The sequence below is a fragment of the Sorex araneus genome, chromosome 2, assembly GCF_027595985.1.
Source record: "Sorex araneus isolate mSorAra2 chromosome 2, mSorAra2.pri, whole genome shotgun sequence".
Lineage (NCBI taxonomy): Eukaryota > Metazoa > Chordata > Mammalia > Eulipotyphla > Soricidae > Sorex > Sorex araneus.
In genome coordinates this window covers 260,219,020-260,246,143 of record NC_073303.1, presented here as the reverse complement: position 1 = coordinate 260,246,143, position 27,124 = coordinate 260,219,020, and the positions used below count along the sequence as shown (strand labels likewise).

At 50.0% G+C, this 27,124-nt stretch overlaps 2 protein-coding genes across 2 annotated transcripts in view; one reads left to right on the top strand and one right to left on the bottom strand.

Annotated features, from left to right (window-relative positions):
- Positions 1 to 6,247, top strand: part of LCP2 (lymphocyte cytosolic protein 2) — a 29,584-nt gene extending 23,337 nt beyond the window's left edge. Inside the window, exons 18-21 of the mRNA XM_004611559.2 lie at positions 1,099 to 1,178; positions 1,716 to 1,793; positions 3,533 to 3,688; positions 4,683 to 6,247. Coding sequence (XP_004611616.1) covers positions 1,099 to 1,178; positions 1,716 to 1,793; positions 3,533 to 3,688; positions 4,683 to 4,805 — 437 coding nt within the window. The 3' untranslated portion in view covers positions 4,806 to 6,247. The remainder of the gene's footprint in view (positions 1 to 1,098; positions 1,179 to 1,715; positions 1,794 to 3,532; positions 3,689 to 4,682) is intronic.
- Positions 6,248 to 10,339: 4,092 nt separating this feature from the next.
- C2H5orf58 (chromosome 2 C5orf58 homolog) lies at positions 10,340 to 25,564 on the bottom strand. The gene is made up of 3 exons (XM_004611558.2): positions 25,488 to 25,564; positions 13,865 to 13,958; positions 10,340 to 10,488 (listed from the first exon to the last, which is right to left on the bottom strand). The coding sequence occupies exons 2-3, from the start codon at positions 13,956 to 13,958 to the stop codon at positions 10,340 to 10,342; spliced, it is 243 nt and encodes an 80-aa protein (XP_004611615.1). The 5' UTR covers positions 25,488 to 25,564.
- Between the last annotated feature and the right edge of the window lie 1,560 nt (positions 25,565 to 27,124).

Sequence of the window (27,124 nt, the reverse complement as noted above, 5' to 3'; positions counted from 1 at the left end):
CAAAGCCTTTGGGCAAAGATTTGGTTGCTTCCTGAAAAGCATCGAGTTCCTCATTTAGCACTCCCTTGGGGTTAGCCGTGTGCCAAGGGCTGCTGGAGTGACTGGACGATTCATCAGCCACCACGGAACTCTCCCTTAGGAAGCTGGCCTTGACCTCACCTCCCCCGTTATACCAATTTCCTAACGTTAGGTAGCACCCAAGCCAACAAACACTATAAAATTCCTATTGGACCGAAAAGGTGACACCTGCCATGTGTCCTGGCACTGAGGGGCTGCGTAAGAACAGCGCGACTCGGGGCCAGCATTGCGAGGGGCAGACACCCACTCGTGGCACAGGAGGTACCCGCGCTCCAGCGGGTCTGAGGAACGCCCATGCGAGCAGCGGGCAAGCTTGCTGCCATGCCTGTCCCTGCCCCGGCTCACTCCAGAAATGCTCACTTTTATTTATGTATTTTTTAATTTCGGGGCCACGACGGGCTGTGCCCAGGGTTTACTTCTGGCTCTGTGCTCAGGAGTCACTGCTAGTGGAGCCAGGTCAGCCACGAGCACTGCGAACACTGATATACTATCTGGCCCCAGAAATTTATTTTTTGAAGGGTGCAACCAGAGAACCGCAGGTTCAAGTCAATCCCGGCATTTAAAGCACGGTTTGTTTAGATCAGAGATTCCCCAACTAATCTGGCCGTTCCCTTTCCAGAAAAAAGGAAACTCCCTCAGTGTCCCCTGGCAGCCTCCCCCTGGCCGTGAGCAGGAGTGGGCGAATATCACTGCCACTGAACGGCGAAGCTTCAGTAGCGAATACTGACAGCTGCTCACGTTCCTTTCAGTGATGACACTGGAGACACTGTGGCTTCTTTCACAAATGGATCTAGTGGCCCGATACAACAGCGCGTTGGAGAATTCACTCCACGTTGCAGGGCTGCTCTCAAAACAACACCTCAGAATGTTTTCCAAGCAGTCCTTGTCATTTTAAACATGTAAAAAAATAAGCCTGAAAGCTGTTTCTTGAGGTTTAACTGCTGGGAATGTTTGCAAGGGCATCTGGGAGCTAGGAGGAAACGAACACTGACTTACACACTGCCGTCCCCTACCCCCCAGGCCCGGGCGGCAGGCCCCCTCCGCGAGTGGAAAGCAGGCCCGTTCCCAGCAAGCCCCGGCCACCAGCTCCTGGGGAAGAGGTGAGAAAGCCTGTTTGCATTTGCTATTTTCCCAGGAAATAAATCACCAGAAATTCCCACTGAAAACTATTTTCTATCATTTTATCATCTATCAGCCTTAATTTCTGTTTCTCGTGAAAAAACGTTAAGGATGGATTCAGATGAAAATTGTTTCTTCTTGTTGCTTTTAAAGGCTATTTCATTTTTTTTCCTTTAACAAGAAAAATAATCCCATTTTCATGTTTCCTAGTGTATGTGCACTGCTCATTACTTTTTTCATTATTTAAATGAAATTGCAGCCCATTTATTTTTTATGATTCGAGGAGCCATTACTGGAGGATCCAAAGCTACCTGTGCAGTCCCTGTTAAGACCAAATGGGCTGTGCCCAAATGCTTTCTGTTTAGCCCGACCAAAATAGTCTATGTTCTAATTGAGAAAACAGTTCAAAATTCATGGACTTGAGATGCTTTTTTTAATGGGAAATCATTATTTGGAGGCTTTTCTTTTCACATATATGTAACTGCAAAATCTATTGTTTTTTAAACCCACACTTTCAGAATTCATTGAACCAAGAGTGGTACGTTTCTTATATCACCCGACCGGAAGCAGAAGCTGCTCTTAGAAAGATAAACCAGGTACTGTGCTAAAGTTTATTTTTGTGTAGCTATAAATATTAATGGAAGGGCAAAAGGGAGCTGACTTTTCTTGGAACCAATTATGGATGAGGAATCTTGGAAGTGACACGCGTGCTCTTACTCCAAAGAGGCTGTTTAGTGACCAACTCACACCAGCACTCAGAGCAAAGGTTTCCAGGCCCGGGCAAAGTCTAAACTAAAACTGTTAGAATCCTGTATTTTCTTGACAGAAAGTGTTGTCTTGTCATAGGAATTAGACAATGGTAAACGGAGACTCTTCCGCAAATTTCCATCTTCCTCTTAATACCAGTTGCATCTACGTCAATATGAAGGAACCCATATCCAGAAAAATCCAGAAACTGTCTTTGCACTTTCCCCAGAGAATCCCAGCTGTGCTCTGGGGCACAGGTCTCAGCAGCCAGATTCCCTATGGCGCAGAGCTGAGCCCCAGCCTTGAACCCATACAGCAGGGGAGAAAGAGAAGCTCCTGTCTTCCTCCACTCCTGGAGCCAATACCCAGAGTTTCCGACCTCAGCAGCACTTAAGCCCACAGGGGAGCTGTACAGAGCTCTGATTTCCGAGTCTCATCTCCAGAGGCTGTAAAGGTTTTCTGGAAGCCTCGTAAACTGCACTGTGGATGATTCTAAAGTTACTCGAAAATGGGAATGATTGGTCCTAGGTATGTTTGTTTCCCAGAGATATTCTAGAATTTACTCAATGATAATAAAAAGATCAAATGGCTGGGGATGGAGAGATAGTAGAGCGGGGAAGGCAGCTGCTTGCATGTGGCTAACCCGGGTTCGATCCCCAGAACCCAAATGGTGCCCCGGACCCCTACAGAAGTATCCCTGCATGTAGAGCCAGGAGTAAGCCCTGATGACCACTAGTGTGGTCCCAAAACAAAACCAAAATAAATATATAAAATAAAGAGATCAAACAACACTGTATATGGTCCCCAGAGTCCTGCCACAAGTAACCCCCTGAGCACAGAGCCAGGAGTTAACCCTAAGCATAAACTGGGGACGGTCCCCCAAAACGACGATTCAATAAAAAACGTCAAAGGAGAGCCATTTCAGACAGAAGGTTTTGTCGAACCATCTAGATTCAGAGCAGAGGCAGTAGGTTTACATACATCCTTTCCAATTAATTACATTTCAGTATTAGACATTTGCAGTCATACTATACAGCAATAACTTACAGAATAAATTTTTAAATTATGAAACAGATCATAGTATTTTAGTAAATATAGTGATAAAAAAAGAATCCACATTTAATCTTACTCAATATGTGCATGGTGTCGAAACACTCCAGAGATCATAAGGTCTAAGATGGGTGGATTTCTTAAGCATTTAGAGGGTTTCTGACTTGGGGTGAAGGAAAGAGCTGGGAATTTTATCTCAGGAAGTGAAAGATACACCCTGCCCTAATAAAGTCCTTATTTGTCTGGTCCTTTATCCACTCAGCTGCTTATTACTTTATCCCTGAAAAAGCAATTCCTTTTTGTTCACTGAGACTTCAAAGAGGGTGACTTGGACTTTTTCCTAATAAAATCTCTGCTGCCTGGTTCTTGACAACTAAGAATCCATGGCACGTGGGACCCGAGGCTGTGTAGGTAACTGAGTATCCACGACTGACACCTGATTAGGCTCCCAGAGGCTCAGAGCCTCGCCTGCTGCTAGTAGAGGAAACATGAGCATTGACTTTTACTCTCCCTTAATAACAAGAATTTGTCCTTGCAGGATGGCACTTTTCTGGTGAGAGATAGCTCTAACAAAACAATAAGCAACCCCTATGTCCTCATGGTACTGTACAAAGGTAAAGTTTACAACATCAAGATTCGTTACCAGGAGGAAAATCAAGTTTACCTGCTGGGAACTGGTCTCCGAGGGAAAGAGGTAAGGACTTTCTAGTTGCAAAATTCCCCAGAAATTCTCTCTTTAACTCTCTGCTTACCCATCTCCATGGGCCCCACTGTTGTTCTTCAGGATTCTCATGTGTGGCAGCGTGAAGGTTTGCTTGCGTGACTCATAGAAAGAAAAGTCAATACAACAGGGCCAGGCTCTGCCACAGGAGTCTTTTGTGTAGCTATATTCTAAATAATCTAAAACCACAGAAATAACTTTCAAGATCAGAAAAACAGTTAACATTTAAACACATTTAAAAACTACAGTCAGATGGTGTCAAAGGTAAATCCTGTCTATCGTTTATGACAATTTAAACAAGACTTCAGTGTAGTGAAGACTTTTAAATCAACACCTAAAAATGGTAAAAAAAAATAGGACTGTTATGATTAAACACTTAAATGATTTTGAGGGGACTGAGGGGACACACCCAGGTGTGCTCAGGGCTTACTCCTGGCTCTTTACTCAGGGGTCACTCCTGATGGTCTTGGGGGACCATCTGGGGATGGAACCTGAGTCAGCTGTGCACAAGGCCAACACTCTAGCAGCTGTGCGACTGCTCTGGCCCTCTGGGCGAAGGAGCAGGAACGCTGGCTGTCAGGACAGCGCGGGGACACAGCACTGAGGCGTGAGCTTCTGCCACAGAAGGGAGAAGAACCCGCCTCCTCATCTCTTCCCACGCAGCTGCAGAGTAGGGTACACAAACCGCCCCCCAAACACAGGGAGCGAGCCCCAAGGCGAGGTTAACATAACTGGGATATTTACAGAGAATTGCCTATGTGTACCGTAAATTGTGTGTAAGTTTGCAGCAGTTTGTTCAATAGTCCTAAGGAAATATTTTTCAATTTCGACAGCAGAAATCATCAAAGTGCTTGTCTAATTTTCCATATTTCCCCCAAATCCTCAGAACTTGGAAGAGATCTTTTATATAAACTTCAAAATAGTGGAATTCATGCTATTCACTTTTGTCCCACTTGGAATCTTTCAGGACTTTTTGTCTGTGTCGGCTATTATCGACTACTTCAGGAAAATGCCACTTCTGCTCATTGATGGGCAAAACCGAGACTCCAGAAACCAGTGCACGCTGACGTACTCTGCAGGCCATCCCTAGCGAGCCAGCTTGAGAAGGCCCCTTCCCGCCTGTGTTGTCAATATGGGAACATCAACCCTGGTGAACGAACAAACACTCCGAACTGCACTGAATCCTTCGACAGAAACAACAGTTTATGGTTTCAAAAAATGGTTTGAAATGAAGACTATCAAGTATCCCATAACTTATTCTTTTTCAATATGAAGTTCATGAGTAATTGATATTCATGCCTAAGTTGAGTAGGCATGAATGTCATTACTATAACATACTATAATAAGTGGGTTTTTTTTTACTGTCCATTTTTGAACAACCACTTCTCATAGTAGCTTATGTGGTTAAGTAACTTGGGTTACTTATATGAATAAGAGATGCTGAAACAGAAACCATTTATGGTATTATATAAAATGATTTTTGTTAGAGTAAAACCTTGCCAAAGACAGTTTTATATCTGTAAGAAAATTACTAAATTTTCTCAGCAACAATAACAAAATTAAGAGGCTTCCAAAATATTTTAGCCTTTCTCATTTGGTGCTTTTTGCTGAGGATATGTTTTGTACAATTTTTTATGAAAAGATAAATCAGTTTTAGAATAACTTCCTGGGATTAAAATTCATTTGTCTTCAGATTTTGGAGTTATATTATTTTACTGATGTCGCTCAGCCCATACTATTGTTAATATCTTAAAGCAAATATAACCCCATAAAGTCACTGTCACTGTCATCCCGTTGCTCATCGATTTGTTCGAGCTGGCACCAGTAACGTCTCTCATTGAGAGACTTATTGTTACTGCTTTTGGCATATCCAATATGCACGGGTAACTTGCCAGGCTCTGCCGTGCGGGCTCAATACTCTCGGTAGCTTGCTGGGCTCTCCGAGAGGGGCGGAGGAATCGAACACGGGTCGGCCTCGTGAAAGGCAAATGCCCAACCACTGTGCGATCGCTCCAGCCCAACCCCATAAAGTACCAAGAGAAAACATTTTAGTGATGAGACTTCGCGTCAAACCTGGATCTCCACACCAGAAAGCCCCAGGCAAGCCCACGCCCACCTTCCTCCCAAGGTGCTGTCATGCCCTGCAGATGTGACCAACGTCCTCCTGGAGCTATGGGAAAGCAGAAATCTGACCCGACGCTCCCACCAAGGCTCCCTCTTCCCCCTTCTTGCTTTATGCTCCTGGGACTCTGGCCCAAGCCCTGCTCATCTTTCCCGCAGGCCTTCGTAACCCTTCAGCAATCCACTCACTCAACATCACAGAAAGGAGTAGGAGTTGAGCAAAACAAATCCCTGGCACTTGGCTGTTCATCAAGCTTTTGCCTTTGTAGGACTTGGTTATAACTTCAAATAGCTTATTAACAAAAAATTAAGTTTTTTACTGCACTGTAGCACTGTCACCCCGTTGTTCATCAATTTGCTCGAGTGGTCACCAGTAATGTCTCCAAATTTCTTTTTACTAAATATACAAATTTTCTGACTGGCAAAGAAGTATGTGTAGACTTCTAACCAACGGTGATTAAAAAAACATTTCCCCCCCACAAAAACGTCATCCTTCGATCCCAGATTATTCCCTATTAAGGGTTCAGAACTTAGGACTTCTTCTTGGGCTTTCTGGGTCACACCTTGCAATGCTCGGGGTTATTGCTCACAGTGCTTGGGGAACCCTATGGGATGCTGGAGATCAAACCCGGGTAGGCGCGTACAAGGCAAATGCCCTACACACTGTTACTATCGTTCTGGCCCCAGAGCTTAGGGATTTAAAGTTGGGAGAATAAAATCACCCTGCATTCATCTGTATATTTTTTTCAGCAGAACTTTCAATAAGCATTTACTGAGAAGCAATTAATTATTGAGAAGCCGAGGTGTTTGTATTGGAGAGAGCACTGTTGGTAACGGCATCAGCTGACCTTATGTCATCTATGAGTTTTTGTTCAAAACTATCTAAAATGAAATTCATAGCAGATTTCAAGCTATCACCCGGCAGGGAGTTATGTGCAAAGAGCAAAGCCAAAGCTTCACAAATGTTCTTTGGAGGAAAGAAAGATTTAGAATAAAGGTATCCTGGAGAGGAAAGCTACTCCACTACTATGACAGACACAGTGTGGGGATCCGATACATCAGGCCTTTTCTCTGGGGCCCCCAGGTCACCAGTGACACTGACTCAGGATATGCTCAGGGATAAACAGGTTGCCAAGGCCAATGGTCATTACTCCTCTCGGCAGCAGCAGACCAGGGCTGACGTCTCGGAGGTGCTGCAGCTGCCTGCCGGCGTGCCTATAGCCCGCCTTCTCCGGTTAACACGGAGAAACGGAACAAGGATGCCCCACGCCATGCACTGGCAGCGCCCCTGAAGTCTGCTCCCACCAGTCTTCCCGTCACACACCCAACAAGCACTCCCGTGAGCTTGAGTTGTCTCCAGTACTTACAACTAGAAACTCGTATTTGCTAGACTAAAATCCCTAACGTATACTGAGAAAAATATAGACAGAACACAGTCCAGAATCTGAACCTCAAACTTGTCTTCAATGATACAATTCTACTGGAAAAGATAACATAAAAAATAACATAATAACAAAATGACAAAAATAACAAAAAATAATATAAAATAACAGAGTAGGAGACTAGCACCCAAGAATAGTAGAAATAAGTACCAGGAGGTTGGCTCCATGGCTTGGAAGCTGGCCTCACATTCTGGGAAAAAAGGCTGCTCAGAGAGAGTAGAGAACACCAAGTAAAATGTGGTTGGAGACCATCGCGAGAACGGTGATGCGTGCTGAAAGTAGACTAAGAGACTGACCACAATGGCCACTCAACACCTCTATTGCAAACCACAACACCCAATTGGAGAGAGAGAGCAAAAGGGAATACCCTGCCACAGAGGCAGGTAGGGTGGGGGGGATACTGAGTTTATTGGTGGTGGATAATGGGCACTGGTGGAGGGATGGGTTCTCGAACATTGTATGAGGGAAACATGAGCACGAAAATGTGTAAATCTGTAACTGTACCCTCACGGTGATTCACTAATTAAAAAATAAATTAATTAAAAATGGTACTATATCAAAATAAAGACTTTATATGGCAAAAGAGACTGGGCTTAAAATAAAAGACACTGTGCTGCGTGGGAAAGGATATCGGAACACAATATATCAGAAAAAAACACTAATATCCAGTATCTATAAAGCACTCATAGAGCTCAGCAACCAATAACCCCACCCAGAAATGGACAGGAGAGACGAACAGGAATTGACGACAACAGAACATGTGGGCAGCCAGTAAGTATATTGGAAAAGTGCTCGTCACTCAGGGATCCTAACCAAAAGGACAATGAGTTCACTGACAGCAGTGAGAATGTCATATTACCAAGAACATGGGAAACGAGTGTTGCCAGGGATGTGGTATTTTAAAAGGCACTCTTGCAGCTCTTATTCATTTCTATTTTTTTTTTTGCGGGGGGCGGGGTGTCATACCTGGAGATGCAGAGGTTACTCCTGGCTCTGCACTCAGGAATTACTCCTGGTGGTGCTCAGGGGACCATATGGGGTGCTGGGAATCGAACCTGGGTCGGCTGCGTGCAAGGCAAACACCCTACCCACTGTGATATCGCCCCAGCCCCTTATTCACTGCTTCATGGAAATGTTGTCAATTCAACTTTTTTGAAAAGTGTGAGGATTTCTCAAAAATAAAAGAAAATAAAAACTAAGAAGCGAGCTCCATTATGACCCTACACACTTCTTGGCATTCTACTGCCAAAATGCAAAACCATTCACGTGAAAGATATATGCTTGCCTATATTCACCGCAGTGCTCACACAATATTCAGGATATGGGGATGACTCAGCTGCTCAACAGCAGGGAAAACGGACCAAGTTGTGGTATGTCACATACACAACAGAATACAATGAGCCATGGATGAATTCATGTGGCTCAGTGCAACCTGATGGAACTAAAGGGCATGCTGAAGACAGTTAAAGGGACAGAACTCTGTTCCTGACTAATGCAGGTTTGAGAGGACCGAGAACCAAAGGTATTAAATGTCGGCAAATCCTTGACTCTGGGCTACAGTAGGAAGAGTGTGAAGGAAGGAGAAATGGAGGGGAGAGGAAGGATGCAGACTCACAGGCCTTGGACATTCTAGGAATTCAGAGGTGAGGTTATGATGCATATCAAAACCACAGGAGCCAACACTACCGTTAGCATCTGACCAGAGCATTTTTTTTAAAAGTTCGATAAGGAGGCAGGATTGGGAGAGAGGGGGAGCCCTGGGTCACAGATAGAAGGCTGCTGGCCTGGCAGGTGGCTTTGGAGAGGAATCACTGAATGTATAAATCTGTTGTTAAAAGCTTTGTAAAAATCACGCAACTACAAAAATGCCAATAAGAAACCATAAGCATTAAAAAATTAGATGCTCTTGATTAGAAGACTGAAATCAGCCGCGTCTTCCAAAGCAAACCTGACGGAACATCGTCACTCGGCCAAGGGTCGAGCAGGGCGCCCAGACTCCCGCTCTGTGGGAGAGCACAGGGGTGAGTGATGCTCCCACAGGGCAGCGTGCGTGGGACACATTCTGACCGTTTTATCTGGCATGGTACTCTAAATGAATTTGCACGTAGTGTCTCTTGAGAGTGGATGAACAAAACTGTGAGTCTGTACTATCCATTTATATACACAACTCTCCTCCGGCCTAAGTGGACGCGAGCACACAGTGACCAGCAGCCCACAGATGGCGTGGTCCACGGGGGCGGGGGGCTGGGCAGCGCTGCCTCCACCCTGGTTCTAACTGCACTCCCAGGAGCTGAAGGGGGAACCTGCGAGCACAGGAGTGAAAGGTGGCAGGCTGAAGGCTGCAGAGAAGGACAAGCGGTACGCTCCAGCCTTTCCCAGGGCAGCCTGTGTCACTGAAAGCAACTGGCCCTTCTCTGCAACACTGACACCGCCCTCCAGAGCAGGGCCCACAGGGATGGTTCACGGCTCGGAACCGGGCCCGGGGACTGTCAGGGTTCGAGCTGCATACCCATGCCGCCACGTGTGCTGCTAAGAGAGACCCTGGCTGCTCCGCTGTGAATCCCCAGAGCCCCAAGGGCTGTGAGTCTGCACCTAGCCTGTGGAAGCTCCACATCAAAGGTAGGTGACCCCTTGCGAGCATGCAACCGAAACCTATGCAAGCCCCCCAGACAGGAACTGAGCACAGCAGGGACCCCAGCAAGCACTACCACCAAGACGTGTGTGACCAGGACTGAGTGCAAACCCGGGTGAGCACTGTGAAGGCAACACCATTAGAGGAGCGCCAAGGCCCAGTGTGCAAGCACCACAACCTACGTGGGACACCATCGCCCTTCTCAGCAAGCCCCTCGAGGAAAATGTCTGCGAGCACCGTAGCCAGGCTATGATGATGGTGAGACCCATCATCGGCCCACAGTGACAGCAGTCACTGGGGAGGGGAAGAATCAGGACTACACAGAAGGACTACGACCTAAGATATCTTTATTATACTAAACACATTAGTAAACTAAATTCTCCCAGATAATGTGTTAATTCAACAAATAGTTATAACTTTAAAACAAATTTAGTTAGAACTTCTGGAAGCAAGGCACACATCTGATATTTTAGGCTCTTCAAAGAGGGGCTTGTTTCCTTCTGTTTCCTTTAAGTCATCTGTGTCCCCCGGACATTTAAAATACAGAATGAGGTCACAAAGGAGTAGCTGGGAGAGCTCTGTGTGAGACAAAATACAAGACACACATGTCACAGGCAACTATGACTAAGTAGCAACTTCCCAACTCCTCACTTAGTTTTCTTTCAAATTATCAATTTAATTGAATATCAAAACAGTCATATTCACGTACCACAAACATAAGCATGATACAAAAATTTACTAAGAATGCTATTTAGCCTTCAGTCTGTCATTTATCTTCCTACACTCTGGTATATTCAGATTTGGCTTATACTTTTTAAACTATTTTTATCTGTTACACGTGATACATAGTATAGAAAATCAAATAGGTCCATAAGAAAAAAAGAAAGAAATCTCCAACCTACTAGAGGCAAACACTTTTAAAAATATTCTTTCTGTGTGTTTCTTTTAAGTATTTTTGTTTGGGGAAGCAGGGTTAGTATTTACCTCCAAGTTTCTAAATGACATACATATTTTATCTTTTTGAGCTTACATACCTTTTGTTTCTAAATAAGATTAATGTATAGTTCTTTTCACTACCCAACCTCCAATATACTTGACTTTAATTTTTACTAGCTTAAGATTTAACATCTTTAGGGGCTGGAGCGATAGCACAGTGGGTAGGGCGTTTGCCTTGCACGCGGCCGACCCGGGTTCGATTCCCAGCATCCCATATGGTCCCCTGAGCACCGCCAGGAGTAATTCCTGAGTGCAGAGCCAGGAGTAACCCCTGTGCATCGCCAGGTGTGACCCAAAAAGAAAAAAAAAAGATTTAACATCTTTATATACAATTACCCTCACAGCATATGACATTCCCTTTATGTAAGTGTCAATTCTTTGTCATGCCGAATTGTGATGACTCTGCCCCAAACCTCCCCCGGTTGGGTAAATGGTACTCAGGGGGCCATGTGGTACCAAGGATAGAGCCTAGGGCCTCGTACACGTAAGGCATGTGTTTTCTTCACTTGAGTCACATCCTCAGCCGCAGTACATTTTCACTACTGACACTGTCACCTTCCACAGTTAAGTAAACGGTTTGCCTCCTGCTCTAACTCTTCAAGTGCCCTGTATCCTGTCCGACAAATCCCACGAGGCTCCAGATACATCATATTATTTTAGAGAACAATCCCCAAACTAGAACAGTTAGATGATCAAGTACTCAAGTACGGAGTGGTCAGAAAAACTTCTCTAATTGTTTCAAATGAGAGCAAGTATCTGAAATAAATTACTCATTTCATTAACATTAACATTTCAAAGAACCTGTCACATCAAGGCAAGTTGTTAACTATTCGGAATTTACATGAAGAAATTTACAATTGTGGGGGGGTGAGGGAAGTAAACATCCAACAAAGAATGGTCAGCGATGCGGAAAGGCAGCAAGCACTCGGTGAAAGGTGCCTGCCAGTCAGTTAAACTGTTTGGCTGGTGAGCTCGGGCTTGTGGCAGCTGACAAGTTAACCGCCACGCAGTTAAGTCAATAGTTCAGGAATGCTCGAGCAGAACACGTTGAGGGAACAAAGCAGGAGGGAAGACTAGAGGGAAGTAAACGTGTCTCATCTCAAAAGAGATCTTTCCGTTCATTCCAGAGCCTGGACCTGGGGTAAGCCAATCCAGGGTTTTCAGCAGACTTACCACATTTTAGAAAGATAATCCTTGCTGGACTGTTGAGATTTATTTTCAGAGATGAATTCAGACACCCAGATTTCTCCAAACCAAATTCCTCAGAACCTGCTGAGTACTGTGAATCTGACTGAGCCATCTATAGCTTAGGCACTTCCCAATTTTTTTTTTTTTTAATAGTGAATTGTCTCTCAACGTCCCAGAATCAGCCCTAGGGAATTGTGTCTAAAGTTCCCAGGTACTCGCTGTCTGAGTGCCACGGGCCAACAGTCAGCATGGCTGACTCTACTGCTAGTGCTCTCTCCAGCTGCAGCAGTAACCCCGATGGGGCCAGAAGGCTCTTGGCTCTCTGATTCCCCTCTGCAGTGGCCGCACGTGACAATCAAGGGATGCCAGTTTGGCCAATGAAAGGCAAGGGGGACTGTTCTGGAAGGATCTGCCCAAAGGCTTGCTTAAAGAGACACAGATGCTCTGCACGGCAGGCCTGCTGGCCATGACTCCCAACAGCAGAGAGATGGGAAGGCCCCGGTACCTGACCAATCTGCACTGCTTTTAAAGCTGCCCTTCCGCAGACCTTGTTATTTCCCTTACACGAACAGTAAGTCACATTAGCAGTATTTTTATTACTTTTAGTTGGAGGCATCATAACTAAGATGGGGTTAACCTCCAAATGTCCAAGAATTAAGGGCCAGAGCAATAGAATGGTGGGCAGGGCTCTTGCCTTGCACACGGCTAACTCAGTTTGATCTCTGCAACCCTATAGGGTCCCCTAAATACACTAGGAGTGAACCCTGAGTGCATCCCAGGAGTAAGCCCTGAGCATGCCAACGTGTCCCCCAAAAAATATCCCCAAGAAAAATATCCAACGTTAAAGAACTGGGTGTACTTTCCAAGGTTAGGAATCAAACCAGCAACCAGGTGAAAGAAACAGGAGAGCAAGTCACAAGTCGCCCCAAGGACAAACTGAACTGGAACAGACTGACTGGGGAGCTCAGTGGGCACAGGGAGACCCCAACACAGGAGTGCCGTGTTAGAGACAGAGTACCTCTAGAAATATTCTCAGAGTGTATAAGCCTAGCTAATGATTGAACACGAACACATCTCTGATATGACTGACTAAACATCATGGCCCGCAAGATCTAAAATCTCTAAAGACCTATTTCAAATGAAAAACCAGTAACTCAATGGATGAAAGTTACTTTTGATGTGAAAGGAACTTAAGAAAATCAGTACAGATTAATTACTAAAGACTGAGTTTGGCAGAATGAGATGTCACTACGTTTGTCAAAGGAAGAAAGCACATAAATGACGGTCAGACAACAGCATCAGCTTGTTAAGAATCAGGGAAGGGTATTCAAGTCAGCTCACTGAATTAGGCCAAGGCATAATTCATCTTTACAGATTTACAGAATATTGTATCACTGTATCACTGTCATCCCGTTGCTCATCGATTTGCTTGAGCGGGCACCAGTAACATCTCCATTGTCAGACTTGTAACTGTTTTTGGCATTTCGAACACGCCACAGGAAGCTTGTCAGGCTCCGCCGTGGGCGGGATACTCTCAGTAGCTTGCCAGGCTCTCCAAGAGGGACGGAGGAATTGAACCCAGGTCGGCTATGTGCAAGGCAAATGCCTGACCTGCTGTGCTATCACTCCAGTCATTGTAGCATTTAAAAACAGATACATACTAATAGGTGGGCAAAAGTTAGTTACATTCTAGCAGAAGCAGAAATTGACTCTGTGCTGGGTTGATTTAAAAATGCCATGCAAATTACTTTAGTGATCCCACACACTTACCTTGTGTTTTCTTCAACTCCAATGAAATCATGTGAATGTTTTTAATCACTGCTTCCAGATTTAGCTTCTGGTCAGTAACATTATTCTTAGACATCTGATTTTAAAAAAACAAAAAATAAATGTATAAATAAATATACAAATATTGGGAATTTATAAGTATTTTTAAAATACTTAAGATTTTCAGTATTTTTAAAAGGAAATATTAGGAACAACTAATTGTGAAATAAGTCTTTATAAATGGTTAGAATTTCAACATAGGAAGGCATCAACTTTATCACATTAACATTTTTCCAGCTAAAAACATCTCTAACTGAAATTCTTAAAGTTTCTTCTTTTTTTGTGTGTTTTTGGGTCACACCCAGCGATGCACAGGGGTCACTCCTGGCTCATGCACTCAGGAATTACTCCTGGCAGTGCTCGGGGGACCATTCGGGTGCTGGGAATCGAACCCGGGTCGGCCGCATGCAAGGCAAATGCCCTACCCGCTGTGCTATTGTCCAAGTGCCACGGCCGCTGCTGGCCAACCCCTGCATTGCATGTGATCTCCTGAACACCTGTCAGGAGTCACCCCGAGCACAGAGCCAGGACTAAGCCCTGAGCTGCACCAGGTGTGGCCCCAAACCAACCCAATATTTAATTCTGTTGCAACCAAACTTTTACTAACCTATATCAAATAAAAACTTACAGAGGTACTCACTAGAACCTTAGCCACCACAACATTTCAAAATGGTAAGGAAATAAACCACATCAGCACATACAACTCCTGAAGTGTGAAAGGTGGGCATCTGCGGCCCAGACAGCCTGTCCAAAACATTTCTAACAAGCTAATCTTGAAGCCAAATTGTACCTCTCTGCCTTCTCCTGAACTGGGAGACTTCAATCACCCACTTTCGCGACACTGTAAGAGGAAATAAAACAACTGTTTTCCACACATCGAATAAAATAGTTGCATCCACCTTCAAGCCCCAATGGCTAAAATGGAAAGGGAGGGCAGCCTGGGTGAGGGCGAGCCAAACCTCTAGGTCTGAGCCTCGGGGCTGCAGCCAACTGGCAGGACGTGCTGAGGTGGAACCGCTCAGGGGACCGCCGGGGCGATACCCCAGACCCAGCGATGCTGAAGTTCAGACAAGGGGCCTCCCACCTGGCGCAGCCCCTTGAGCCATGCCCGGGCCCTGGGACAAAGGCCTTCTCAACCTGAGCAAGGCGGCGGCGGGACAGGCCCGGGACTGATTTCCATCCCACCCACCAGGCCGAGCATCACCGGGAGTGCCTCCCCACCAATAAAACACAAGCGGACAAACCGCCCCGCCCGCGGGCTCCAGCAGGGCCTCGTGCAGCGCCACACCCTCCGGCCCACGGGCCCACGGAGCACCAAGTCAGACCAACCCAGCCCGCCACCCCCTGAAAACAAAACAAAACAAGCCCAGAGGTGTGTGCGGTGAGGGTCAGCAGCCAGGGCTTCCACTGCACCCAGGGCTGGCGAGAGGCCCCGAGGGGAGGCCCGGCCAGACGCTGGCAGAAAGAGGGGTGAAGCCAACCAAACGTGCCCTCCAGGCAGATGAGGGGGTGCACAGGCTTGCAGGGCACGGGGCACCGGGGCCTCAAGGCAAAGAAATCCCCCTGGAGGAACGGTGGCCAAGGCGAGGGGCCGCAACGCCTGCTCCTCCGCTCGACTGCCGTCCCCTCTCCTGGCGGGGTGCTGGAGGATGGGTGGTCTCGGGCAGGGCCCAGGGCACCCTGAATCTCAAGGCAGTGTCTGAAGGCACCGCGAGGCTTCCCTACCCTGGGCCTCGGGCTGTCCCTGCTGCTGCGTGGCACTGTCTCCCTCATTCCCAGCGGGAAAAGGCTCCTTGTCGCCAACTGCCCCCCACCAGCCACCAACTGCCACCAACTGTCCCCCAACTATGTCAACTGCCTCAACTGTCCCCCAACTGCTGCCAGCTGCCCCCACCAGCCACCAACTGCCACGGTTCAAACAGCCACCAACTGCCACTACCTGTCCCTCACCAGTTGCCAACTGCCCCCCAAATGCCACCAACTGCCCCCAACTCCAATGATTGACCCCCAACTGCTGCTGACCCCCAACTGCTCCCCAACTGCCTCCTACTGGCCCCCAACTGCTGCTGACTGACCCCAACTGCCCCCGACTGACCCCAACTGCCGCTGACTGACCCCCAACTGCCACTAACTGACCCCCAACTGCCGCTGACTGACCCCCAACTGCCGCTGACTGACCCCCAACTGCCACTAACTGACCCCCAACTGCCGCTGACTGACCCCCAACTGCCGCCGACTGACCCCAACTGCCACTAACTGACCCCCAACTGCCACCGACTGACCCCAACTGCCTCCGACTGACCCCCAACTGCCACTGACTGACCCCCAACTGCCACCGACTGACCCCAACTGCCTCCGACTGACCCCCAACTGCCACTGACTGACCCCCAACTGCCACTGACTGACCCCCAACCTGCCGCCGACTGACCCCCAACTGCCACTGACTGACCCCCAACTGCCACCGACTGACCCCAACTGCCTCCGACTGACCCCAACTGCCTCCGACTGACCCCCAACTGCCACCGACTGACCCCAACTGCCACTAACTGACCCCCAACTGCCACCGACTGACCCCAACTGCCTCCGACTGACCCCCAACTGCCACTGACTGACCCCCAACTGCCACTGACTGACCCCCAACCTGCCGCCGACTGACCCCAACTGCCACTGACTGACCCCCAAACTGCCGCCGCCGACTGGCCCCAACTGCCGCTGACTGACCCCAACTGCTGCCGACTGACCCCCAACTGCCGCCGACTGACCCCAACTGCCACTGACTGACCCCCAAACTGCCGCCGCTGACTGACCCCAACTGCCGCCTACTGACCCCAAATGCCTCCTACAGTTCCCCAACTGCCACGGACTGACCCCCAACTGCCGCCGACTGACCCCCAACTGCCGCAACCCGGCCCGGCCTGGCCCGCGGGGAGACTGCACGCACCGCTCCACTGTCGCCGCAGCACCAACTGCACTGCCGGGCAGAGCACGTGCCAGCCCGGCCCCTGATTGGGCAGCACTGCGCCCGGTGCATGCTGGGAGCGGGGCTGCCGGGCCACGCCCCCCGCCCAGAAGGTCCTGGCCACCGTCCTAGCTTCCCGCCTTCCGGGCCGGCCCGAGCGCCTTGCGGGCGTTTGCGGGGCGTGGAAGGGGGCGGCAGGGAGGCCCCGCCCCGGCCGGGTACTAGCCGGGCTCCGTCCTCGGGCGTGCGTGATCACCCCGGAGATGCCGCTAGGCCGAGAGCCCGCTGCATCCCCAGGCCCCTGCCTGGGTAGAGCCCGTGCAGACGGGAGCTCAGGCAGGTGATGCGCACTGCACGTGCCAGGCCGGGGGCATCGCTGGGCGCCTGTGCGAGGACGCTTTTCCTGGGATTCGAGCCATCTGGGCTAGAGTAGAGGACCCGCTGCCATCAGAACCTCTGGGACCGGCTCCCGGGCGTCTGTCTCTGCAGCTGGGGCCTCCGTGTGGACGGGCACGGACCTCCAGCACCAGGTTTCACACACGTTGTGGCCGTTGCTAAGCGACCCCTCAAGGCTGGAGCGATAGCACAGCGGGTAGGGCGTTTGCCTTGCACGCGGCCGACCCGGGTTCTAATCCCAGCGTCCCATATGGTCCCCTGAGCACCGCCAGGGGTGATTCCTGAGTGAAGAGCCAGGAGTAACCCCTGTGCATCGCCGGGTGTGACCCAAAAACAAAAAAAAATAAAATAAAATAAGCGACCTCTCAAACCTGCTCTCAGCCCCTGGGTGGCCAGCTAGTTCCTCAACTTCGCATTGGGTGGCTGACATGCATACCAACTATATATATATATATATATATTTTATTACCTTAATATTACAATTTACGATCTTAAAAAATTTAGATCTATTTCAAATCTTTGTATTAACATTGTAAATAAAGTGAAACTCACAGGAATAGGAAAACTAAAGACAAGGAAAATCAGACCTTTGGATTATTCAGATCAGGCTTTCCCCATGTGGACAGTCCCCCATCCCAACCAGTGACCAGTGATGGGGGTGGGGGGGCAATGGGGGGGTGCTGCTTTCTGTTTGTTTGATTGAAGAAGGTAGATTTTTCTGGGGGATACTGAGTAACTTGTTTTCTGGCCAGTGGAGGGATGCTGGGTCAAATTAGTTAGGGAGCTCTGGTTAATTGTTCTAACACACTGAGCTCATTCCAAGTTCTAAGAGCCCACTAGGCATGTCCCACTTGCAGAGAAGGGTCTTCCTCACTTTATCCATGCTAAAGACCCTAAAATAACACTGTTCCATCCAGAGAGCTGCTGCTTTACAAGAGGACTCAAACTGCTGTGATTTGGGAAAAAGATTATTGTCAAATTATTACACTTTTTTTTTAAAAAAAAAGAAACATAAACTTGATACTTCCTTTGGATAAGCATTACAAAGGGGGAAAGGAAGAAGCTCAGAGAAACAGATTGTAATTATGTATTTTCCTCCAAAAAATATCTTAGGGAAATGATATCTATTCCTTGTGTTTCTCCTCTGTAAGAAATCTAGATTCTGTCCTTTTTTTAATCAAAGAAAATAAAACCTTAAAAGTACAATCTATGGGAAACTTGGGATTATAAAAACAAGGCTGTCTCTATAAAAAGAAAACCTGTCTTCCTTAATAAGTTTGCAAATACAGCACTTTACAGGTTGCAGTTGATTCTAAAATTATTCAAATGAAGGAGGTTAAAAAGCTGGAAAATTTCTCTCATAAAGAGAAAAACCGTTATAGAACAACAGGGTGATTAAGCATTTTGTGGAGGCAAGTATGGGTGCCTCAGTTTTAGTACAAATTCTTTACATAAAGTCTTTATTTCCAGGAGAACACATTGAGTAAATTATATCACTTCTTCAACTTGCTCTCAGCACTCCCCTTCCTATCCTTTCCCGGCTCATTATCCATTAAGAGTGTGGGTGTCTGTTCCCAGGGATTGATTGGCTTCCTGCCGGAGCAGCAACCCCATTCCTGCACGGCAGTCGGTACAGATCCTTTGTAAACAAGGTTTGGGGAGGATCACGAGCACATGCTTGCACCGAGGAGCATTACTGGCTCCCAGAGATCAAGGAATTTCTGTGAATTGGAACCATCAGTGCGTTCCCCAAAGCCAGGCACGGGAAGGAACCAGCAGCCTCCTGACGGAGCCTCTGGGGTTCCCTGGAAGTTAAGAGTCCCTGCCCAGGGCTCTTTTCAAGAGGCTGCCCAGCCACTAGACAGCTACATTTTCTTGGGAAGAAGCAGTTATGACTTATAGAAAGATATTATTTTTTAAAACTTACTTTGAATTAATTGCATTTAAGGAAAAGTTCAAAGAAATTTTTAAAAATTAGCACACACAACACTTTTCTGGCCGCATTAACTAAAATGTTTTTTTCTCTGACTTTAAAATTACCTAGGAGGGAAGTCCTGCTCTTTACTGTAAGGTAGATGAAGCTTGAGCTTGCTATGCTAAACAGGAGGGAGAGAGAGAGAGAGAGAGAGAGAGAGAGAGAGAGAGAGAGAGAGAGAGAGAGAGAGAGAGAGAGAGAGAGAGAGAGAGGGAGGGAGGGAGGGAGGGAGGGAGGGAGGGAGGAGAGGAGAGAGAGCACCTGATCTCACACATGAGATGCAGAAACATTGAACTCTTAGAAGCAAAATGGACATGGCAGGCAAGAACTAAGGGTAAGGGACTAGCTAACTTGGAAGATGCTTGTGAAGTGATGAAGAGTTTCAGTTATAAGAGGAATAAGTTCTGGGGATTTAACTTAAGGCACGGTAAGCACAGACAATACCATACTGATTACTGAGAACTGCCATGAAAGTAGAACTTTAGTGTTCTCACCAGAACAATGATAACAAAATTATAATCACATGAAGTGAAGGATGTATTAATTAACCTGTGACAAACCAGTCACAACAGGGAGTTGTATCAAACTATCACATTGCACACTAAAATGTATAAATCTTACATGTCATTTAATATATCAGTAAAGCAGGAGAGGATTGTGGTTCAACACTTCCCTCTGATATAAGTTGCTGTTCAGATAAAATTGCCAGATAAAATAAAGGCCATTTCCAACGAAACATGAATCTCAGGTAACAGCAGGTATCTTTCCCCTCTATAACTCTGTCCTGAATATTGCATGGTACATACATCAAGATCCATTCCACTTCCTAGGATTCGAATTTAGCCAGGAATCTTGTGCTTTGATGAGATAAACCTGGCAACGCTGCGCCCACAACTGTTCAGCCATGAGAAAGGAAAGCAAACGGTCTTGAGGACACGTCGAATGAGTAGGCGTAGAAGCCAAGAGAACACTGAGGTTTTCCAACTTAACCGTTCAGAAGAATGGAATCAATCCGTGCACTTACTTCGCCTGCACTTGGCTCCCTCCTTCCTGCGATACTCCTGGAACCAGGGAGAGAGAAAGCAGATGGACAGAAGCCGCTGTTACCCAACTCGGTGCTGTTGGTGACATCTGCTTGCTCTGTTTGTCTGAAAACTCGATGCACTTGGCTTTTTAGAAAAGAGCCATCATCTAGTAAGGCATATTTATGATGTTGGTTGCGTTTGTTTCCAGAGATCCACCAATCAGGAGAAAGCTTTCTGGCCTAAAATAAAATATGTTTCTATCACATCAGCCTTCCGCCCCCCCCCCCACCAGGGCTTGGCCTGCTTATTAAAGACATATATCCTGATCAGCTCTGCCTGCTTCCCAGCAGGCCCTCCCTCCCCCACTCCCTCCCCCCGCCCCACGCTTCTGTGCCTCTCCTCAGCCAGCCAGCCCATGAAAAGGGAACATATTTATTTTTTTAAAAAATACATGTGTTAAATAAATCGAAACAGCAGGTATGTTTTCACCTTTCTTAATGTAAAAAAAAAAAGCATAAGATCTTGTAGAAAAGTCAATAATATTCACTGAGATGTTAACATCATCATCGCTGGGAGTGAAATTCACGGGGATTTCCATCTTTGTGTTTCCTTTTGGAGCTTGGCTGGGACGTCAGTCCCAACCTGCTTCTCTGTACTTCAGATTCTCCAGGGTATCTCTCAGCGTGGAACAACATCCATCACCTGAAAGCAGATGTTTGACACAGCCCAGCAGAAAAGCGCGGACTTGGAGAACCCCCTACCCCCCCAGGGCTCTGCTTCCTTCCCATCTACCTCTCGAAGGAGCAGGAATCCCTGGTCTCCGTCTCTGCCATCTGCTCCTTGTGGCCTAGCAGAATTCCTGGACACAGCAGTAAGCGCCCAGTTCATCTCTGTCCATGGGCGGAATGACCGCACTGGCCTGCCGTGGCGGTCTCCCCAAGGCGGGAAAATGACCGCCTGCGGGCTGTTGCAGGGCGGCCGGCCGAGCTCTGATTGCATCTCTGCAGCCAGGCCGCTGGGCCATGGTCATCCAAACGCTGGCCAGGGTACCGCCAGCTGTGGACCTGCCGGCGGCGAACTCCCAAGGGCAGGCTGAGCTCTGCTCTCGGCAGGGCCCGAGCGGCACGAAGGGGACCAGAGCAAGACCCCGGGGCCGCTGCAGCCGCTTTCCTGACTGTCTTTTGAAATTAAAAAAAAAAAAATCAAATGACTTAGGATCTGTCCAAAATGAAGGATGTTTTAATATTTTGTATGTAAAAACACGGGTATTTTGCTCCTTTTTTATTAAACATATTTTATTATTTTTCAGAATCTTGTCAGCATAATCACTTTATGGGCAGATGAAATATTCAGCCCTGCCGTGCCGAGTCCTTCCATGGCAATTACCTTGTGGCACTTGTGCTGTAATTAGGTTTGTGCTGAGGATTTTTTCCCCGGGTCTGTGTAATAAATGAAATATGACCAGAATTTAAATTTGTCAATTACAAGCAAGCAGAGTGCGTAAACACACAACAGAGTCATGAATTCTAAGCCTCCGGCAGTTGCTGGGGGCAGACGCTCGGAAAATTAAAATGGAAATAAAACTACTGACTGGCAAACAGAAAGTGGCCCCCAAAGGAAGCAAATCTCCCCTAACACCCCGGCAGGATTCTGCCCGGCGGTGCCAGATCTTGATTACAAATTTTTCAGTGTGAAATGGGCAAATCAGGGAGCTGCCGGCTGGCGACCAGTCTCCCCGAACCCACACAGGCTCTGCACGCAGGCCCAGGGACTCGTCTCCTGAACAAAAGGAGTGGGCAGCGTGGTGGCCGCGGCCTCACAGGAGGAGCGGGCAGGCCAGGGGACAGTACCTGCATCTCCCGGACCTTCCCCCACCTGGCTTCAATCATCGCTCCTGCGGGGCCCTCTACTGTCCGCCTCTGGAAGTGTAGAGGTTTCTGCAAGGATGAAGATTGCATGCACACACACACACACACACACACACACACACACACACACACACACACACACACACCATCACCACCGCCACCAACCCTCTACTGTTTCTGCAAGGATGAAGACTTCGTGCGCGCGCGCACACACACACACACACACACACACACACACACACACATACACCATCACCATCACCATCACCATCACCATCACCACCACCACCAGCGCAAAGAGAAAGCAAAAGTTTGGGCACTTGCAAGTAGCAGAAGCCCTGAGGCGAGGAAGAAGGCGTTCGGAGTCAGGTCAGTTGGCCGGGCAGTCGGGCATCTGTGCCCAGCCCTTCCTGTATGCTCCCACGGTCAGACTCCAGATTTCCAGCCCAGCCGGAGACTCAAACCAAGGCTGGTGAGCCAGTTGGAATGCAAAGGGTGTGTGCGTTATTTATTTCTAGTTTCAATCAGATTTGATCGCCTTACCACTGGCTGACGATTCGGTCAAGTTCCAGGAGTCCGGCTCACCCTCTGTGTGCACCGAGCACCGAGCACTAACGCCGTCAGCCTGTCCAGTGAGCCCCTTCCCCCAACACCCATCAGCTTGCCCCCAGGAACCGCCCCACGGTCACAAGTCTAAAATCCATTTTCACTGGGGGTGGGTGGGGGGAGTTTGTTCTAAGCGACATTTTCACGGCAGTCTGTGGCTTTTTGCCAGAATGCTCAAAAAGGACATGCAAAAATGGAACTAGAGCTTTCTAGTGGTCTGGAGCGGTTTGGAGCACAGAGGCCTGGAGCGGTGCAGCCCGAACTGAAGCCCTACTAGCTGCAGGGTCTCGCATCCCTGGCCCTGACCCCGTGCCTGGCGGGCATGAGCACAGCTGGCCGTCTGTGTACTGGGCTCATAGCCCCCAAAGAGCATCGCCTTGCTTTGGTCGAGAAGGACCACAGTGTCACGACTAGCTGGGGACCCCCCCCCCTCCACCTGGCCTCAGAGCTCCTGTCACAGACCCTTCTTCCTGTGCTCCATCCTGGAATGAACGGTGAGGGGGCTGGGTGCCCTGAGAGCCCCCAGGCAGGGGCAGATACCCCCGAGGGCAGCTCTCGGCGCAACTCTCAGCTGCTCAGATGTCGATTACTGCCAGTGATTTACAAGCCTCTTTCTGGGCCCAGTGTAAGAATGGGACCAGTAAATGGAACCTAGTCCCCGTTTAATTAATGGCTCTGACAAAATTAAAAATGAAGGCAGGTGGGAGAGCCAACGTGAACGCCGCTTCAGGGTCTGAATTTTGGCATGCAAGAGGCTACGGCAGAAATGGAGGCATCCAGAAGGCAGCAGGGGCCAGCCAGGGCTATCAGGAGGAGCAGAGGACCCCAGGGTCACTGGGTTAAGGGAGTCGGCTCATCGGGGGTCCTGCGGGCAGGGGTCCCAATGCTGCCTGCATGACCTTATCTCCACTAGCCATGCAAACGGCCCAAGGCCACACAGCTGGGTAGATGCAAACCTAATCCAACCGTGTATTTTTATAGGGGGGGGGAACACCCTAATTTTCTCTCTATCTTTCTAAGTTCCTGGCTAAGTCCCACCGCCAGTAAAGACGGATTAACGAGAGGAAAACCGTCAGCAGCTTATTACCGCGTATACCCCAGGAGTCAGAGCAGCTACGCAGAAGCCAGCGACACCAGGAGACAGCCCGGGCCTCCAGCTTGCACCAGCTGCGGTGGAACAGAGGAGAGAGATGCGGGGTATGTGCTGATCTCGGAGGGAGCCCCGCAGATCCCCGCAGACACCCGTCCCCGCCGTGGGGGGCCGTCTCTCCAGTGCCATTCTCCCGGGGACGCCCACCCCTCGTGCTCCGGGCAGAGGTTCCCTGCCCACCACCTGACACCCACTTTTCACAGACACGCGGGCTGTGGTTCTCAGGCGCATGGGGGCCTGATTGTCGCGGATGAGAGCAAGGGGCAGGGGTCGAGGGTGGTGGGGACCCCCCTCCAGCTCAAGGACCCCTCAGCCAGACGGCAACGTGCCTCGGCCCACGGGCCAGCTTTGGGGTTGCTGGTCCACAGCAAGGACGCACCGGGGGAGCCTCAAGATGCGAAGGCCCTTCCTTCCCCAGGGCCCACAGACACGCTCCCCCGTGGGGACCCAGAACGTTCGCACATTTCCAGATTCTGTCTGACTCTAGCCGACTGTTTGCAACCAAATCTTCCCTTAGTTCTAAAACCAAAGCAGCCATGGAAGACTCAGAAAAGCACCCCCGGAGGGAGAATACCATCGCTGGGGTCCGTCCACGTTAAGAACAAACCTGTGCAAAGACTTCTAGTCTTTTCTATCCCCCACCCTCCCCCCCGCCCCCGCCCCAATTATGCTTCTGAAAAAGGATGATTCTTTCTGGCCGGAGCCATAGCACAGCAGGGAGGGTGTTTTCCTGGCACATTGCTGATCCGGGTTCAATCCCTGGTACCAAATATGGACTCCCGAGCACCACCAGGAGTCACCCCTGAGCATTGCCGGGTGTGACGCTTTTCCTTATGTCAGCCTTTGCTTGGAGGAGAAAGAACCCAAGTCATCCCCATTACAAACCCGGTTCCAGAGAAGCCCCAGGCTGCTGACTCCGTTGCTCTAACAATGCTGGACCCAGAGCACAGTGCCAGGCCCCCCCCCCCGGCCCCCCAGCCTGTGCCCCTCAGGGGCCTGTCTGCCACAACTCCCCCTTCCGAGCCCCAGGTTTTGTCTTTTTGCTTCAGACCAATCCCCTCCCGGGGACTGAAGAAGCGGCTCCCGCCTTCAGCTGCGTGGGGGGCTGCAGGCTGGACGCCCACCATCGCTTGGTGGGGGGGGGGTGCCGGTTTCCCCAGGGCGGGAGGGCTTCCGGCGAGCACTGCGGAACAGTCTGACAACACCATTATTTAACCGCCCCAGTGGGGCTTTTTTGAACTTGGAGGAGCTGTGGTGCTCTCCCGAGAACACTCCGGAAGGCGCCTTGCCAGGCCTGCACAGCTGCGGAACACGGTCATAGCTGCAGGAACGGGGGCGGGAGGCTGGGAGGACGTGCCGAGCACCGGATGTGCCAAGGCACTGGGTCCTGCCAGCAGTTCTGTGGGGAGCACCCGCCGCTCCCCGCTCCTGGCCTGTTCCACGGACGCGGGAGCCGAGGCTGACGGGGAGAGCGACTGCCCGAGGCGCCGGACAGGAAGCAGCAGCGCCCACCCCACCCCCGCCCTGGACAGCCAGGGGAGGCCGCAGGGACACCCCCTACCCCAGACACACACCCTGGGGACTCACAGATGCTGCTGAAGTGCCAGGGCTGGTGCAGGGAGCCCCCCGCGGCAGAGACAGGGCCGGAGACGTGGTGTGCCTGCTGCCGGGCGCTGCCAAGGAGGCCCGAGCGCCCAGCGGCCCGCGCGTGGGCACCAACCCTAACGCCCTCTCCTCACACGGGGGTGGGAGTGGGGTGCGGAGGGAGCCCTGGGTGTCGGAAGAGGCAAGCCCCACGCTGAGCTGCCTCCAGGCCGGGCGCGCTGGCCCTGCCCTGTGCTGGCACCGAAGGCCCCTCCTCTCGGGCACGCGCGCTGGAGCCTCCGAGCCTCTGTCCAGCCTCGCCAGGCCCTGCCGCTCCCCGGGGACAGCCCGGAGAGCAGGTGTGCGGCCGCAGGGACGCCCAGCGGACAGCCGGGCACGGTTGCGGGACTGGGTGGGTGGGTGCGGGATGTAGTGGGAGGAGGGGGAGCTGTGGGAGCGGTTTCCCCCCACAAGCCTCCCTGTCTGTGCCCCCCAGCTTCCCCCTGCCCACCCCGCCTCTCACCGCGAGGGCAGCCGGGCAGCCTGCAGCAGCTTCTCTGGGCCCGGGTGCCGGCTGCGCTGCTGTGGTCTCAGTTGCCCTGTTGGAACCCAGGGGTGGGAACGGGGCGGTCCTCTTGTTGTGCTCGAGAGTCTCCCGTCATTCCCGGTGAAGAGGGTCTCCCTTCATCCCCGGGATATGCTCGGGGTCTCCCAAGCGCCCGTGGCTGGATCAGACGGGACTGCAAAGAGCGCCTCCTGCTGACGTTCCTTGGTAACTGCATGCTCGAGTCTCATTTCAGCTCCCCCTGCTGAGGTCTCCATCCAGGCAAAGGGGCTTTTTTCCTTTTTTTTTTTTTTTTTCACTTTCTCCTGCTTTTGGGGGCAGGGAGCAGGAGCATAGAGGTCACCCACTAAACACACAAAACAGGCCCGTCTGCGGCCGAGGCAGCTGCTGTGTGCGTTCCGGCCGGCGCAGGCTGCATCTCACCATGTGGTTCTGCGGCTCCACTGAGGAAGCCCACCGGGGCCCAGGTCTGTCTGTCTGTCTGCCGCCTGGTCCCCAGCCCCCACCCAACCATCTGCTGTAGCCGTTCTCTCCTGAGTCGCTGTAGAATGTGACTCGCCCAAACACAGAGGCTCATGGTGGCACTGAAATAGTGCTCCCCAGACAGTGCTCCTTGACGGGACGGTTTGCAGATTCCCCTGGATCCACAAAGAGACAAGGGCAGCGATGGCCGGTTATAGCAGTGACATGGCAGTAGGCACACCCGCTGGCCGCTCCGAGACCCGGCTTTTCTCATCCCTAAAATGGGTCAGTCAACACGTACACCCAGGTTTGCTGAGGCTGAACGAGCTCTTGCAGTCACAGGCGGCGGTGGGCTGGGTGGCAGAGACAAAGTCGGGTAAGAACCGAGTGTTAAACGGAGGTAAAAGGATATACACGACAACCTCTCAGCATCTGTGCCGCAATCCGCAATGGCCAAAGGGGGGAGAGGGAGAGAGAGAAAGACAGAGAGAAAGAGGGAGAGGGGGAGAGAGGGGGGAGAGAGAAAGGAAAGAGAGAGAGGGAGAGGGAGAGAGAGGGAAAGGAAGAGAGGAGGGGGAGGGAGAGAGGAGAGGGGGAGAGAAAGAGGGAGAGG

What these genes read in the sequence shown, in the direction of transcription:
- C2H5orf58 (XM_004611558.2), bottom strand. Translation starts at nt 13,958, where the DNA reads ATGTCTAAGAATAATGTTACTGACCAGAAGCTAAATCTGGAAGCAGTG. An exon ending in GGAGTTGAAGAAAACACAAG is followed by an intron (nt 10,489 to 13,864) that starts GTAAGTGTGTGG and finishes TGTCTCACACAG; the next exon opens with AGCTCTCCCAGCTACTCCTT.